Source organism: Seriola aureovittata, chromosome 14 (genome assembly GCF_021018895.1).
Source record: "Seriola aureovittata isolate HTS-2021-v1 ecotype China chromosome 14, ASM2101889v1, whole genome shotgun sequence".
Taxonomy (NCBI): Eukaryota; Metazoa; Chordata; class Actinopteri; order Carangiformes; family Carangidae; genus Seriola; species Seriola aureovittata.
In genome coordinates, this window is record NC_079377.1 from 10994865 (window position 1) to 11013302 (window position 18438).

The 18438-nt window shown below is 37.8% G+C and overlaps 1 protein-coding gene across 1 annotated transcript in view; it reads left to right on the top strand.

The window, feature by feature from the left end:
* Positions 1-18438, top strand: part of lmbrd1 (LMBR1 domain containing 1) — a 56729-nt gene that overhangs the window by 24375 nt on the left and 13916 nt on the right. Inside the window, exons 7-13 of the mRNA XM_056395906.1 lie at positions 1024-1097; positions 10051-10176; positions 10823-10975; positions 14257-14321; positions 14422-14524; positions 17479-17583; positions 17666-17815. Of these exons, the coding sequence (XP_056251881.1) occupies positions 1024-1097; positions 10051-10176; positions 10823-10975; positions 14257-14321; positions 14422-14524; positions 17479-17583; positions 17666-17815 (776 nt within the window). The remainder of the gene's footprint in view (positions 1-1023; positions 1098-10050; positions 10177-10822; positions 10976-14256; positions 14322-14421; positions 14525-17478; positions 17584-17665; positions 17816-18438) is intronic.

Genomic DNA, 18438 nt, shown 5'->3' on the forward strand with positions numbered 1-18438 from the left:
TGCAACCATTTTAAAGAGGTACTCCAGTAATTTGGTATTGCAAGTCCACAAGGTTGGTGAACTTACGAAAGACAGATTTAAAATAGATGAATCAAAATGAAAGCAGGAAATAGTAACATATTCTCATTTAGTCTCTAGTATGGTAGTGTGCTAGGTCCATCTATTCCCAGTTTCTAATGGAGGTTCTATAAAAAATGTATTGTCTCCAAGCCACAGCTGTTATATCCTAATAACATCATTAAGATTATGTCCTCGGTCCTGACAAAGCTTCTCTCGATCCACAGAAGACTTTTTACAACTGTTTTTTACAGGCAGAGTAGTACTCCACATGAAGAGTAAACTGACCGTATTTGTGTAATCAGTGGAGTTCTCCACCTCTTTTCAAAAACAATGTCCCTGTTACTTACGATAATTCAACTACATTTACTAGCATATAGAATAAAGTGGTGAAAGATTTTTGCAAATCAAACAAGATTGAAGAAGAGAATTCAGATATGAGTTGACTGAGGAACGGTGGCTAACATTAGTTTGCTAATTTGTATTTTGCATCCTGTTCCTTCCTGTGTACCAGCTTAGGTTTGGTAAGAGCTGCTCTGGCTCTGTATATGACAGTAGTTTTCCCACCAAGACACACAGTACTCCTGTTGCTTTTGAAATATTTGCACTGCACAGTGGGGGTTTCTTCAGCAAACTAGATTATGTCAAACAGCTTTTATGAAATTTTCCCTCTGGATTGTCTACAAAAGTATGGTAATGCCATTTCAGAAGCATCTGTAAAATATTCAAAGAAATTTAGATGCAATTTTACTCATGTTCATAAAGCCTCTGTAATGGGGTCTGAATGCTGGAAACATTTTGGCTGTCAGTGTTGAGTTTGAATAGCAAACGCATGACTGAAATACTATTGAAGTGCAAACACGAAAGCCAGCTCTTGATAGTTTGCACGTGTCAAAGAGTCCATTGATGTTTCTTTCAGAGGTCAAGGTCAAATCTCTAATGGCTTTCCTGTCTTTCCTTCTGCAGATGGTCTACCTGCTCTGTCTTTCTCCATCAGCACCTTGACCTTGATTGGCATGTTGGCAGTGATCACTTACACGGTGAGTTGGGACCTGAGACAAGTGGATGATGATGTTCATGTGTTCAGCACACTAATTAAGACAATCATCCTCTGAGATGTTTTCCAGATCTTTCCAGCCCTGTGGCTTAATAGTACCTATTGTTATTGAGACATCTGACAAAATATGTTTTGAGGAATGAAGAAAGAATTTTCATCTTGTCAGATTTACCCATCATGATTTTTCACTTTATAATAACATGGTTGATAATTCATGGTTTCGTAAAATATTCTTTGAGCTGCTGTGCAGTTTATCAAAGTTTTTAAAGTACAAATGGTTTCCCATCTTTTTGGTTGGGATGTACCTAGTGATGGAGTGGCCTTTCAGTATTAGTAATGCCTTGTGATTTTAGAGCTCTGGCATTCAATTGCTCAAATTGCTCAGACTGCTGTCTTTCAGCTGAGCACCCGAGACTTTTGCATGATGTATGTGCACCCTTCTCCGGCTTATCAACCACTTATCTGCTGTCTATTTATATATATATAGATCTACCTCAGTGTCCATTAATATATGCCTATATTTTGATTCCCTCAGCATTCTGCAGTTTTTCATTTTTTCCTAGATCAGGAAAATTGACTGTGCTGTAACACTTGTTAATGCTGTCCATTTTTCATAGCCGCTATCTTGGTAACTAGACTGTGAATATTCCCTGGTGGTGGTGCTGGTGTAAGGATGGGAGTAGTGCCTACTGGGGAAAAATACAAAAAACTCCTCCGGTATCAACCCAGGGAGTGAGAGTAAAAGTGACAGCCAACCCCAATCTATCCAGTTTCTGTTGAGCTCAAAGAGTCCTATTTGACAAATTACACAACAATTGAATGTGGAGCTCTAATGAATAATACACAACCCAGTCAAGTAAGTTGTGGAACTAATCTCCCTTTAGGACATATAATCCATCTCAGATGGGATTTTATCCACTGTTCTCTCACTTTGCTTCTCACGTTTCTCTAAAGAGTGAATAATTACCTAGTACATTTTGAGGATGGAAGTGTGCTTAGATTTGCACTGACCCCATGTTGATATGGACTCTGTGAATGCCCTGTGGAAAGCAAAACTCCCAGCGTGTTTTTGTTTTTGATGTTTCTTGTTTTGATGAAGTCAATCAAAGAAATCAGGCCTTTGGGCGACAAACAGCAACTGCCCCTCCTTTTTTTATTCTCGCACACATAAATTCAGAAGCTCTTTTTATCTCACTTTTTTTATCCCTTCATTCACTTTGTTTGCGCTCCACTCTCACTTCTATGTGCAAGCGGCAAAATTTGGTGGCAACCCACCCATATTTTCTAAGAGTTGTGTGATTTATCATTCTTTACTATGTGTTACTATTAAGCCTGATTAACTTAATGGAACCTAAGTGACAGGTTCCATAAGGAGCGGAAATGTTCTCCATGACTCCTGTGCAAATTTATCACTACTCTTTGTGCAGAACTAGCCTTCTACCCTTAATGTAAACAACTCCGTGATGTAAACAGTATTTAGCACTGCAACCTAGTGCACTTAAAACAGATACAAAGTGAACCAAGTTTAGCTTTTATGGCTTTTTTGGTCTTCTTTTTTCACACTTTTTCTGGTGCACACAAATTTAGATTAAACAGAAGCGTCCTCTATGGGCAAATAGTATCTTCTGTTTTGACTAAGTGTGGTGTCTGTCTGTCCAACTTTCTGCTAAACTAAACCAAAGCCTTTAACAGTTTAAATGTAAAATGTTCATATGAAGTTGTTGATGTTGTCTGTTAAGGTGTTCTAGTGCAGTCACTCTTCTGTAACTATAGTACATCAAATAGAGTTCAGCCTCACATGGCATATTTATAAAGTTCAGATATATTGAATTAATTTATAACATACTGTCGGCGTACGTGTCATGCTGGTAACTTACTCTAATGGCAACTATTTAAATCTCAGGCTTTTGCTGTTAACTACATAAATATGATGGAAGTGACTTAAATACATAATAATAGACTTTCCTGTATGTGTCATCTGGTCATGTTTGAAAATACATGCCCAGTTGCTCACTAAAGATGGTTCAGTTATGTGGTATTCTAGTTTGTTTTATAACACCTGTTAGTGTGAGTTTGATAGAGGTAGTAGCAACAAGAGATTGTTCTGTAAAGAACACTTCAGCAAGTTAATTTCAGATAGCTAACTGACTTCTCATTGAACAAGAAATGAAAGTCACTTCATACTTAAGTAGCCACTTTTTAATGGTGCAGATTTTATTCAATAATAAAATGCGAATGCAAATCTACAATTATGGTAAATATCCTCCACATTATCTGGAATGTTTGCACATGCATATTCCCTCTATATTATCTCCTACTCTGTTTGATTGTACCCAGCAGTGATGACATGAGACTGATCAGGCTGCATCATGTGAACTCCTTTGGCTTCATTTAAAAGCAAGGCGAGTGTATTGACTTATGACTCTCATGGCTCTGTCTCCTGTGGACCTACCTTTCTCTTGCTTAAATTGCCAGTCATAAGATGCTGATGCTGAAGTAAAGTTGAAAAGATTAATGTCTGTTGATCTAATCACAGGCCTTGAGATTGACCTGGGAAGATGGGGTCTTTTAATGAATCAGAGGGATGTCACTACTTGAGGTTTCTCCAAACCTTTGATGCTTGTTTGATTTTTATATTTTGTATTTATATTTAATTTTCATAATTTATATTTTATAAAATCTGTTTTTCCAACTTATAATTGAACCTTTACTGAAGTTTGAAGTTTAGAACTCTGTAATTGGATTTTGAATAAAACATGACATATAAAATTCACTGTAGAGGAACTGTTTAGTCTGTAGATCTTATAACATTTTAAAAAAGCAAAATGCTATCTACTAAAAAAGAGGGACCAAATAAAACCAACATCACCACAGCAGCAACTCTTCTTTCTATTAGCAAGATAAAAATCCCAGATGGTGATACCCAATATAGCATCAGATACTGATGTATGCTTACGAAGCATACCGTAACTGTATCTGTATCTGTACTCTGCACATGTGATCAAGTTCATTCAAGGTTCATAAACACAGGTGCATAAAAATGTAAAGGATGAATCATATGTATCCTTTTTTTAAATGTTTCTTTTTTTAGTCAAACATTAGCTTGAGAAATGACATGATTATGTCACCCGCTTGTCATTGCCCTTTAGCCACACCTTAAAACCTGAAAAAAACTCTCTAAAGGCTGGAGGCAGCCTGAGAAGCCTGTCAGTCAACCATGACAGGCCTTGGACTGCCAGTTGGATTTTTTGTTGTTGTTGTAGAAAACTGGATAAAATTGCTGTCCATCCAAAGGACCTTTTTAAACATTTAATTCACACACAACCTAGGTGTGTTTATAAAGAGCTATTTAGACTTCTACTTGGTCTATATCAAAATCATTGAAAGCATGCATAACAATATTGTGCCAAAGGGTAAACATAGTCCATGAAAGTGGAAAGTGCTTTTCATTGGCCACTGTCAAATGATTTAACAGCAACATTTGCATGCATTCTGCTTCTCCCCATATAAGATGGCTACAATCAAAAGCTAACTTTTTTACTGAAGAGCATTCCTTATTTTTATTACAAAATTGTCTTTATAACAGCAAATGATAGTCTTCAAGATAGAGCAGCCCCTAGACAAATCAAAACACAAATGAAGCTGAGCTTGGTTGAGCAGCTGCTGGGAGGATGCTGGCGTATAAATTGGGTTGGATGCTCAGTTATACAATTTCAAATTTAAAAAAAAACATTGTTATCAATCACTAATGAGAGCTTTCCTAAAGCCTACTCCCCATTACATCTGCTGCATTATCTAATTAGCGATGTACGAAGGGACTGATTAATGAATCAATGACCACTCCACTACAACTGAATGCTGGAACATGAGAACTGCAGGGATTTAATAACACTCAACCAGCTGATATCAAATGTTTATCTAAAAAAAGCAGGGTGTCATCAGGATAAAGAGCCTATTTTGTTGCTGGTAACCAGCCTTAATACCAGATGGGCACACCTAACACCTCACCTGTGGTGAGCCTGAACTGGGTACTGCTGCAGCTGTGGGAAACTTCAAGCACTCTCCAAGTCTCACAGAGAGGCATATAAAAAATCACTTTATAAACACGTCCCTCAGGTTAAATTCAGTGAGATGGCCACTAAGCTATTGAAAAGCTGCTCTTCAAGGAGCCAGGAGCAGATATTGGTTTAAAATGTGTGCCAAAGAGAATGAGGTCAAGCTATTTGAAAACATCATTGCATAAGTTACAACAAAAAAACAAAGCCAAATAACCCTTTACATGGCAGACATGTTGGCTGTATTTCATGTAGTTGAGCCCATTGCAGGTATCTGGTATTGTGGATGTTCAGTTTTACTGGGACTCTTAAAGGAATAGAGCCATTGTTAAGGTAATTACTTACCTGTGCTTTTCCTGCTTCAAAAGTCAAAATGGCAGCTGTGAAAAGGGTCTAATGGTCTACAGAGATGACATCTAGTAGGATATTTTCTAACCTTGAAGCCAAAAGCTATGCTACAAGTTTTCAGTCTACATTAAGCAAACATCTGCCAGTCCATAAAGACCATCATAGTATCAGGAAGAAAACCAGATCCAAAAGAGGCAGACAACAGCTGAATCAGGTGTCAGGTTGAAGGCCTTGAAAAGTTTTAGAAAAGTTAGGAGTCAGTCAGTCTGTCACGTCCAATAACCTTACAGTTTTGCTGGTCATTGATTACACTGCAATGTGTTCTTGCCTAGTAAGTTTGTTGAACTCGTCTTTCTGTTTGTGCATTGCAGGAGGAAAAAGGAAAAAGTGATATGAATAATTGTATTAAAGAATCACATTGAACAAAGATTAATAAAATATGTGACATGGGGATGTCTGTACTAAAACACCTGATTCATTTTTAATGACTGGGACAGGCTGTCAATGTGCCCCCCCCCACCCCCCAAGTTAGACAAATATTTGCTTGGCTTATTGATAAATTCATACTTCTGATCTTTGATAAAGAGAATATATTTCTCAGTTGTTTTTAAAATACAAACTGGTATCTGTTTAGAGTGTCAGATTATTTAAAGCTTTGGCAACAAATTCTCTCTGTATCTTATTCAATGTGCAAGGTTTTGCTGTTGTGCCTTTTTCTTTACATTTTTAGAAAATTGCATTGTAAAGCCATGGGTTATAGCTTGTAGTTTATCTTGCATTATTTTAACTATTTTGTGAAATATTGAATGAACTCTGGGTTCTGAAGATGATTTTTAAACCATCACTGTGGACACTGCTCTTTGCTACACTTCACACTAAATGACCACTAAATTATAAAGATGTTAACAATGGAACAGATCAGTCTGTGGAGGGCATGCTCAGGTGTTAAAACACATTATTCTCCAAGCTAATTTGTGGACTATAAATATACTGTATCTCATGGATAGTATAATTTTTCTACAGAGGTCCAATGTGTACAGGAGTCTAGAAACATCTGAGTATAAACCCTTCACCATGTCTGCGTCACTGTGTCCAATTTTGCGATCTTCCTAAACTAAATATTTAAATATATTTAAATAATACTTAAATATTTCAATACAAGTGTGTCACCATAGAATGGCCCCTTGATCATACCACTTTGTCAGTCTTGACCTCCTTTATAATAAGAGTCAAGACCCTGAGAATAAAGCCAGCAACCCCGCTACTCCTGGATGTAAAGAGGGATAAAATACCTGACCAACCCAGACATTTTTGACAATACTAAATTAATCATAGTAATTTTGTGGTAGAATGAACATACATCTATCAGCGTTGTCTGGAGTAATACTCATATTAATAACAAAAGATCTTAGAAAAAAAAATAGACACATTAAAAAAGAAAAGACAAAATTAAACTATCAATCATAGTCAAGCAGTGTCAGTGAGAAAAAATCTGTCTGAAATGTCCCTATTAATACTCATACCAAATATGAAAGAAAATAACTAAAAAGACACATTAAAGCAAACAAAAATAAAAAATAACTCATCCCAACATTTATAAAAAACACCTGATTTGTGAGCGGCAGCTTGCCTCAAAGAGAGGATAAAACATTAGGCTGTAATGCCAAACTGCCAATCAACTCCTGAAGCAATGGAGCATCCATCTCTGTGGATGGTCTGTGGATTTTTCTTCCCCAGAGGATCTGTTGCTCGACCTAAAAGTGATAGACTTTGACAATCATGGCTGTAGAAGACGTTCTCGTTTCAGCATGGGACCACGAGAACAATGTGCTAGGTCTAGCAATAGGAGGATTTTAACAAGCACGCGGTCATACACCTGCCCCTTTTACATTCTTAGCAATCCCAAACACTTTTGAATTTTTGTCCTTCTCCCTTTTCTTTGTTTTTATCCAGCACCTCAAATCTTAAACATGCTGTGAGTATGTTGAAGGAAGTTCCAATTTTGGGAAACAAGAACCAAATTAATCCACAATAGACTGGAAAGAGCTCACGGAACAAGAGTGTCTCACTTCCAAAAGATTCAATCATCTCAACCATGGAGGAGAGGGCGGGATGGTTTTCAGTGCTATCACCATTTTGAAATGGCTAAGATCCCATAGTGCTCTTGTCACCACTGATTAAATAAACTAAACAAAATCAAGAGGAAGTATGGCTCAGGCTCATTAATATCACATTCATCATGTTTTTCCGCCTAGTTATTCTTCCGCCTCTTACAATGTGACTTGGCCATGTAAAAGACACAACCAGACAGAGCTGAGTGGTGGCATATGCTGCTTGGGGAACCTTTTCTCAAATGTACCAACATACAGAAAATGTGCTGGAGGGTGCAGAGCTTAGGCTATTTTCTAGTACATTTTAGTTCTGAATGTTAAATACATGTTTAGGAAATTACTAGTGAAATACCCTAGCAGACTGATTAGAGTTTTTAAGCAGTTAATTAAAGCATTGTATTTCCACTGCATAAAAAACGCTTTAAAAGTGGCAGGAAAACAATTGTCGATCATCTCTTCAATTGTCAGGTGGTTGATATGATTGCCAGTCATCACAGCTGTACTACAGCCTTATTAATCTGGATTCATGGAAATTATTGAAGGCACAACATAAAAAGAAAATCAAAGCTTTACTCAGAATTTGGAGAAAGTGGGATTTCATGAACCCTTTAATTTCTAGCATAGACGGACAAAGGCACACTATCAAATCCGTTCTGCGTCAGGTTTGTGGAGCTTGTCTTGCTTAATTCCCCAATCTGTCCTATTAATCAAATAGCAGTAGGGAAACCAGCATATGTGGCAGTACTGCCAATTTTGTCTTAATAGGAATATGTATGTATGTGTTCAGCTTTATATATTCAATTAGTGGAATTATCTAATCGCCACCTTGTATACTGAGTCATTTTAATTAGGTATGTTATACTGGATTGGCTTTATCAAAATGTATTGAGAACGTAGGGGGCGCCTCCTCTTCCTCCTCCCTTTTAGCTCTACCATCACAAGTACAAAGAGCAACAAAGATGAGGCTTGTGCAGGAGACCTGTGTCCACCTAGTTTTCCCTCTTCCCACTCAGCAGTCACATGATTCTCTCTGAATGATTTCAGCCAGTAACTCCCCCTTCAACCAACGCACACACAGAGTCACACACACACGCGCGCACCCTCCCTCTCACCCTGCTCCAAGCTATTTCTGGTTATTATTGACCACAGTGGGGTTTAAAATAACTTTAATGAGCATGCATGATTATGTGTAAACTAAAAATATCCACTCCAGCAGAGGGACACCTGTGTTTTTTTTTCTTTTATATTTCTCCCATGTAGTTGCACATTTGAGGGAAAGGGAAATGTTCCTCTTGGGATCTGGGGCAGGTTTTCCTTTTATGAGTGTGTTTGATATTCGGGACATGCTCCGGCCTTAAGAGCTCCATGATTCATTGCAGGAGGCGACATTCGCCCGTAGCAGAGATCCACAGCACAGACTAATAATAGTCTAGCCTGACTTAGCATCCCATGCGACATTTTTAACGCTACCTAACACTCAGAAACTAGTAAAAGTTGTTTTAGAAAAATATAGGCTCTGACGTTTCTCCACTTGAAAAATAGAAGAAAGAGGGCAGCATCTTTTGACTAGGTTGAAAGTGTCTTTGCACAGAGGGGCCCTTTGTTTTATTATGAACCCATAAAATGGCACTCCTCCAAGCTGGTAAAAGCGACACGGCACAGAGAGAGCAAGGAAGCATTGGCTTACTGCTGTTATTTTCATTTGTATTGATTGGTCTGTTTCCTGGTATTAGTGTCTCTCTGTCTTTCATTTTTAATTAAAAATTAAACATCCCTTCAGGAAATTGAAGTCCACTGATAGTTGAAAGTGCCTTTAAAAATTTTGTCACATATTCCCTCTGTCTCTCCTTGATGTCATTGTATGCATGTGTATATGTCTCTCAGTATGTCTGTCTATAATTGTTTATTATTTATACATTGTATGCAATCCAAACAGAAAAGAGAAGTTGATGTGTATTCATTTAAATTCACGTCATTCAACATTGATGGCACCTTGATGCTTCCTCCTCTAACCCAGATTTTTCTCCCCAAAATTCTGCTTGTAAATATTTCATCAAATCCTGGATAGTGGATAGTGCTGTCACATGGGGGCACTGTTAAGCTGTAAATTGCATCAGGATGATATAGGGAAGTGATATCCACACAAAATGGTTGCAGCAAATTCACCAATAAACCTCAGCACAATTATAGATTCCACCATTTTAATCTTTTTTCCTCTACCAAAAATCACAGATCCTGGGAAGCCAGGAAGTATATGATTTGCTATATGTCTGTTTGCTTACCTCCATTTGACTATTGTTCTGTTCCACATTGTGATGGATTGTCATCAGGCAGGGGTGGGTATGTGTGGGCGGATGCACGTGCCATATGTGCCATCCCACTCTGACAATGATTATAATGGTAGTTTTTCTCTGTCTTTCAGGCATACGGTATGTCTGTACTGCCTCTGAATCTGATAAAAGGCACACGGAGTGTGGTGTATGAGCGCCTCGAGAACACAGAGGACATTGATGATGTTGAGCATCAGATAGAAAAGCTGAAATCCAAGGTTGGTCTCACCAAATCACACAGCAAGCACTGGCATGATACAACAGATATACACAGTGCAAATTATCTACAAGTCATGGAATACCTTGATGGAGCAAAACCTAGAAGTGAAAAGACATATATCATTGTATTAACAACAATTATATCAATAAAAATGTTTCTTTTTTATGCTTTAGTACAGTCTGCAGTGAGTGTATAATCACGCATTCATTGAAAGGTCCACGTGCATAGCCTCCAGCTGATCTTTCTGCCCTACCTCCTCCGTCTTTGCATGCAATTATGAATGGTTAGCATTGTCCTTATCAGCTAACCTCTAAAATGCAGGCAGCACAAACAGGGAAACACAAGTGCAGACATCTCTTAGTTGCTATTAGTTGCCAGTGGGAATGTGAAGTTAAAAACAAAAGACCAGTGCATTCATCATTTGTCCTCTGTTCCCTGTATGGATATGAATACTGAAAACCAGGTATGGTTGTATGAAAGATTACATGTTATAAAGGAGACCTCAAGTGCAGCATAGGAAGCACACAAAAGAGTTGAATGACACTGGTTTAAATGTGTACTTATTGGTGCTTATTATTTACTGCTAGATAAACGCATATCTGTATTTTCTGATTTATTTGGTTGTTTGTTGGTCTTTTTGTCAGTGTAAAGATGGACGTCCCCTTTCTTCAAGGGACAGACACAACCTGCAGGAGCTGGAGGGCAAACTGCAGGTCCTCCAGCGCAGGGGGAGACACCTGGAAATTGCAGAGAGGAACTGCTGCACTAAAGTGGGCAGTGCTCTCAGACCTTTCAAGGTGAGTCTGCATTATGGAATTGGCTTCCATACACAGAAGTAAATTATAGGTCCAATATGGACTGTATTGCATACAAAAGCAAATCCTTTCAACGTCTGTATTTTGGATGGGATCTTACAAACACAATTATTCAGCATTTTGCATTGGGGCTGCACAATATACCACACATAATTTAATGTTTCTTCCCTCTTGATAGTTGTGTAATTAAAAAATTCTCATTTGGACACATATCATACCTTTGTTCATTTTTACCAGCTTAAACATCCTCCTCCCAAACTGTTTCTTTGTGCTCAAGTTCTAATCTAGAATGCTCTAGATTTACTTTTAGTTCTACTTTACACAACCGCATATTTACGGGATTCCCTAGGGTAGTCTCTTCACCTAATTTACTCTAAAGTCTCCCTCACATTTCTGAGTCAGGATCTCATGGTTCCCCAGGGATAAACCAAAAGAACCACAAACTTCTCTTTGATTTTACTTTTTAAGGTTGGGCAACCAATACCTACACCTCACGTATGGAGTTGACATTGACATTGACATTGTTCTCTATGTTGAAATTTGTCCAAGGGGTTTGGAAAAGGAGGGGGTTATAACATCACTTGTTTGGGCATGTTGGTTAATTGGTGCCAGCAGTTGCACTGGCCCAGTCCAGACAAACATCTGGAAATGATGCACTGATGAAAATTTAGGAGAGATTTTCAAAGCCCAGTGCAATTATGCAACCTTAACTAAATCTTATACTGCCAGTACCTGCACAAAATAACCTTACAAATTGAAATCCTTTTGCACATATGCCATTGGTCAGTTGTGAATTGATATTTCACACAGTTTCCTATGGTAGTTTCTACTTTATCTATCAAGACTGATGAAGAAACAGTACATCCTAGGTATTCTTTGGACACACATTTCACACAGTCCCATGAAAAAATTATTATCACAACCAAAATCCCTCAAGGCTGCCTATTCCCACCAATCCTAACTGCTTACTATATCTTTATCCCAATCTGTTTTGTACATTGGATGTGACATTGCTCTAATGTGACCATAATAGCATGCATGAGTATCCTCTCATCTGTCATGTGGAAAAGATGATTATCCCCTATTAAAATAAGCTTAAAGCCATATGTTTATTGTTTCCATCATCATTAACCTTAATGAAGTGTAATTTAAAACCTTTATTCTCAGCCGTTCTTAAATGTACAGGTAACACTATTTAAAACTTGAAGTGCATGTGCTTCAGTCTGCTGAAATGATTAAATCTCAACTACAAAAAGCAGCTATATACATTGAATGAGTCATATTGCCTTAAAAGTCAATTAGTGGTTTATTTTCTTTAAACACAGCCTCATATGCACCACTTATATTTTACCAAATACCCTGAGATAAACAAGCTTGACATCTTGACAAGCTTGAAAAAAGAGAAATTATATCTGCATGAATCATACTCACACATGCATTTTGCATTCTTCAATAACTTCAGAATATTTTAATGTTCCAAAGGATCAGGACTAAGAACAAGTCCAACATGACAAGCACAGCTGGCACAGCTGTGAGTGAGAGCACAATACTATATTCATATTTTACTTGACCTAATACTTTGTTCATTGGATGTGCATTATGCTCATGTGAACATAATAGCATGGGTAATTGATATGCCCCTATTTTCTGTTTGTACTCAACATACCAATGGCAATTATAACAGGTCCCACTGTTCTAATCACATTTTCTGTTTTAAGGACAGTTGCAACATTAGTCTTCTAGTTCACATTTAACTTTCCCACTGCTATTCATTTTCCATTATTTTACTGCACTGCAGGCATGCACAAACATTTTAAACCAGTGTCTGTAACAGTTTGTCTTTAACCAAGAGGGTTGCTACTAATGACAGTCCCCAGACTCAAATTTAAACAGTAATGAGTTGGGAGATTTATTTACTGTACACGCAGGCTCTGGTGTAGAGTGATAAGCCAAATGATTTTGATTTCTCCAGAGCAGTTATACCACTGTTTGTCAAACACATGCTGTCCTTTTTACATCAATCCTGGTGGTGGGTGGAAATAACTTACTGAACATGTGGAACATGTACAACTAAACTAAAATGGTTGGACCTTACAAAATAGTTACTAGTTTTGATTGGATCATTAAACAAAGGTGAAACAGCAGTTTGTCAAGTCAGGGGATTATAGTAATGGAGTGTATAATAACACTATGCCACCTTTTCATTCAAGATATGGAAATAAATCCCACCTTTTGTGATTTAAAAGGTTTTTTTCATAAATTATAGTTTCCTCCTTTGTTTTTTCAATTTTGACAGCCAAAGTGTGTTCACATAACAAACATAATAAATTTAGTTGATCTCCTCTTCATGCCTCCACACCGACAACAGCTGTGTCCGGAGGCATTATGTTTTCGGGTTGTACATACATGCGATTTTGTGGTCAAAGGTCAAGGCCATGCCTTAAGGTAATTTCTTAAAATTTGGCACAAAGGTCATATCAAGGCAATATAAACAACAATGACATGAAAAAAATGTATTGATCATCAGTTTCTTGATTATAATTGGTGTTTTGCTAAAATCATTGAGAAATTACATCGAGGAATTTTTTGTCAAATCTACATTGATTGAATGATTGTTTTATATAATGTTAATTACTTTATTTCCTCATAATGCTTTGTGTGAAGGCATTGATAAGGGTATGTCAGTAGTCCTAGCATGTACATTTTTTATATTCAGTTTTATCTGATTACACTTTTTTCCTGACACATGGCCAGTAGTTTGATTAGCTTGGTAACTGATGGTCAGTGACATTTTTTTTTTTTAAAGATATTGTGCTATACATCACTGGAACATAATATATTTTAATTGCACTTAGTTTGCTTTATTATACACCTCCTTTTTGCTTGGCTATGGCTGGTCAGAGCTATTTTAGGTAAAGGCCCCCTTGAAGGCAGGCAGTTGATAGGGTTTATTGCCTTTTTGGCTGCCACCCACCTTTTTCCTCCCTGGTTGCAACCTCCCTACTCTGTCTGGATTGTGCCATTGCTTCCCCCCTGTCACCTTAGGCAAAGGTGCCAAACTGTGGCTGGCCAAGCCATATGGTCCCTCTTTGACAAAAGACATGACAGAAAGGTTATATTTGATGACCCTGTTCATGCCTTTGAAAACATACTTTTACCTTTATTGAGGTTCATTCGTAGGGTTCACCATGAGTGCATATTCTGATTTGGGTACATGTCCCTCTTTATTATTATAATGTTTTTATTTTGGGTTTTTTTTGCAGATATTGTTGGGCATTTTCTTCATTCTGGTTGCACTGCTGTTCACTGTTGCCTTATTCATTTCAAAGTAAGTCATGATATGTCCTATAAAACTGTAATTCTTCACACAATACAGTTTAGAAATCTGTGTCTAAACATGTATATAATTTCATTTCTGTTTGTTTCAGTTTGGATAAAGCTCTCCATTCTGCTGGCATCAGCTCTGGGTTCATAATCTTTGGCACAAACCTAACCAATCCTCTGAATGAACTTCTATTAGCCTTACAACCTGTGAGTATCCTCTCATCTCTCATGTCGAAAAAATGATTATCTTCAATTAAGATATGCTTAAAGCCATATATTCTTGTTTCCATCATCATTAACTGAAATGAAGTATAATTTAAAAGCTTTATTCTTGACTATTCTTAAATGCACTGGTGATACTGTTTGGAGTGCATGTGCTTCAGCTGTACTGAAGGTGAACTGCAGATTATCTTTGAATACAGGCCTATAGGCACCACTTAAATTTTAACAAATACCATGAGATAGCACATTTGCAAAAAGGGAAATTATACCTCCACAAAGCCATACTCACAAGTGCATTTTGCATTCTTCAATAATCTAATGTTTTGGGGGATCAGGGCTAAAAGCAAGTCCAACATAACAAGCACAGCTTGCACAGCTCTAAGTGAGAGCACAACAGAGGTGAAATGGCAAGGATAAAGGACAGAAACTGCACAAGGTGGACAAAAATAAACATACCTAGTACCTTTGTAAATAACAATGATTATCATGTTCTGTGCTCAAGACCATCACCCTCTCTGTAACATACCCACCTAAATGGCCCAACTATCCAACTAATTTAAAACCACTGTACCCTCCAAAGGGGTTGCTTACATTGTGCATTAAATCAGGTTCCATCATACATTTTTCTGTGAACCACATTTGGAAATACAGGAAATAAAAAGTGGAAAGTTGTAGTGCATTATATAAAAGATGAATGTAAATAAGGTAGAAAATAAACTGTTCATTAGCTATAATTATTCTGTATGTTATTTACAGTATCTGCAGTATGCACACATCAAATTGCTGTTTGCAGATAATAAGAACATTACAAATTATAAATAAATGGCAACATTTAATTAAAAGATTTAGCTAATGTATTGCAACATAGAACATTCTCAAAAAAAAGAACTAAAGAAAAACTAGGGTGGAAAAACTAAGTGAACCCTTGGATTTAATAACTGGTCAAACCTCCTTTGACACCAATAACCTCAAACAAGCTTTCCCAGTAGCTGCTGATCAGACCTGCACAATGTTCTGGAGGAATTTTGGGCCATTCTTTCCCACAGAACTGCTTCAGCTCAGCCATATTTTTAGGATGTCTTGTATGAGTGGCTCTCTTCGGGTCATTTCACAGCATCTCTACTGGATTAAGGTCTGGGTTCTGACTGAGCCACTCCATAAGGTGGATTTTCTTAGTTTGAAGTCATTCTGTAGTAGATTTACTTTGATGTTTAGGGTCATTGTTCTGCTGCATCAGCCAACTTCTTCTGAACTCAACCAGGTGGACAAGCCACCCTGACATTATTTTGTAAGAGACCTTGAAAAATTTGGGAATACATTCTTCCCCCCGATGATGTTGAGCTGTCCAAGCCCAGAGACAGCAAAGCCCAAAGACATGAAGCTGCCTCACCCTTATTTCACGTTTGGGATGATGTTTTCATGTTGGTATGCACTGCCCCTTTTACACCATACATTTACACCTACTGTATGTTCTTCCCAAACATTTCAACCATAGCTTCATCAATCCACAAAACATTTTCCCAGTAGCATTGTGGAGTGTCAAGCTGCCCTTTGGCAAAGCAATGCTTTTTTGGAGAGCAGCAGCTTCCTCTGTGGTGTCCATGGCAGGACACCATGCTCCATGCAACCATGCTCCATGATCTGTGTATGATAGACTCATGCACAGAGATTTTAACCAGCTCCAGTGTTTCCTTTAAGCCGGTAACTCACTTACTCTGCGGTCACTCTCTGATCATTCTGTGTTGTGCATTTAGAGTCATCCGAGCCAGTCACCCACTTCTAGGGAGAGTATCCACAGATCTAAAATGGTATAACTGTGGAGTGATGAATATCTAAACTCTTTGAGATGACTCTGTAACCGTTTCATCTTTATGCAAATCAACAGTGCCTCATCATAAGTTTTCTGAGATCTATTTTTTGCAAAGCTATGGTTCACATCAGCAGATGTTTCTTGTGAATAGTAAACTGTGTTTTTTATAAGTCAAAGTAGCTCTAACTCAGACTTCCAATCTGGTTTTATTTATAGCTATATCATAAGTTTCCCTTATAACTCCTGACTCCAGATAGCTCTTGTTAATGTCATTAGCTGAGGGGTTCACATACTTTTTCCAACCTGCAACGTGAATGTTTGAATGATGTATTCAATATGGACAAGAACAATATAATGATTTGTGTGTTATTAGTTAGAATAGATTGTTTTTGTTCATTATTGTAAGTAGCAGTGTAAGATTTGACCATGTTTTACACAAATGCACAAATGCAGGTAATTCCAAAGGGTTCGCTTACTTTTTGGTGCAGTACAGTGTTAAATGACCAAAGTCTTACTTGAATTATTTTGAATGTGAACTGTCAAGATTGACATAATGTGAAATCACTACCATTACATGGATGTGGAACGGAATATCCTCTGTTAAACTTAGTATTCTAGAGCAGATTTTAGAGAAAATAATGACTGACATCTGAGACCATTAAAGAATTGCTTCATAGATAGTGGCATTGATTAAACGTCTAAGACCAGTGTTTAGAAGTATGACCTTGGTATTTAAGGAATTAAGTGCATCATTCTACGAATGGGATACTATAGGGATGAGGTTTGAGGTTAAATCAGAATGCTCATAGAACACAATCGATAAATATTTATATGTTACATGCACTGTGGTAGACTGTCTAGACTGCATCTGCAATTGATCATTCTACTGAATAAAGGTGTTTAACAGTCTTGACAATGTCTGAGTGTGCTGCACAGTGACCAGCTCAGATGTGCTCTAGATTAATTGGGCTAGACCAAGTAGTATTGATGGTAGTTGCTCATTAACAGCTCCAAGCGTCCTTTAGAGGCAGCCAGCCTGAATGTTTGGCTCTGAAAGCAGTAATGACTTTGTATGTGATTTGTACATGTGAGACATGTAGCTAGCTGACCTCTGTCATTGGTATCATAGGTTTTCCCACTGGATTATATCTTGATCACAGTCATCACCATGTACTTTGTACTCACATCAATGGCTGGCATCCGCAACATGGGCATCTGGTTCTTCTGGATGAGGGTAAGCAAATACGCTACTTGCATGTTACCATAAAAATACAAATACACTATTAATTGAACATTAACATTTTTTTATTTTACAGCTATACAAAATAAGACCAAAGAGAACTCGTCCCCAGGCTCTTCTCTTCCTCTGCATGATTCTTCTCTTGATTGTCCTTCACACCAGCTACATGATCTACAGCCTAGCCCCACAATATGTCATGTATGGAAGCCAGAAATATCTTGTACAGGTGAGGAAAAGTGTCCATTTCTGTGTCTTGCTGATGAAAGCTAGCTCTGACAATGGGGCTATAACAATGGCAGTGTCGGTCAGTCAGTGGGTTTCAAACCACTTCGGTCCAGGTGGGTGTAGGCAGCAGCGTGGTCTCTGGGGACTGGTAGAGGGACTTTTAGACTCTTGTTCCTCTTGGATTCTGTCTATATGTGTTAAATTGTTTGGCCATTACTGTGTGGATCTGTTGTTTGACAGTGTACCCCCCCCGTGTGATTGGATGTAGTTGTGCTCTCTCTCCCTGTGTGTCTGGGGTGTGTGCATGCGATTTAGATGCACCCTTGTGTGTATGCTTTGTTTAAAAAAAGTCTTTTCAGCAACATAATTAAAATGAACCGTAGTGATGTTTTTGCTGAAACATCCTCTTTTTAAATGAGAGAAAAAAAAAACCTTTTTAAAACCAGCTCTTTATGACTCACAGGGTAAACATGGCTTATTCCTATCAACTGCTGCCTTTTGGTACAGTATCTGAATATATTGTCTCTCAGTAGAAGACAAGCATATACAATATAGCCTAGATATTAGCGGACACTAAATGCCTTAACCTCCTAAGACCCGAGCTCTATTCTTTGCTATATAGGC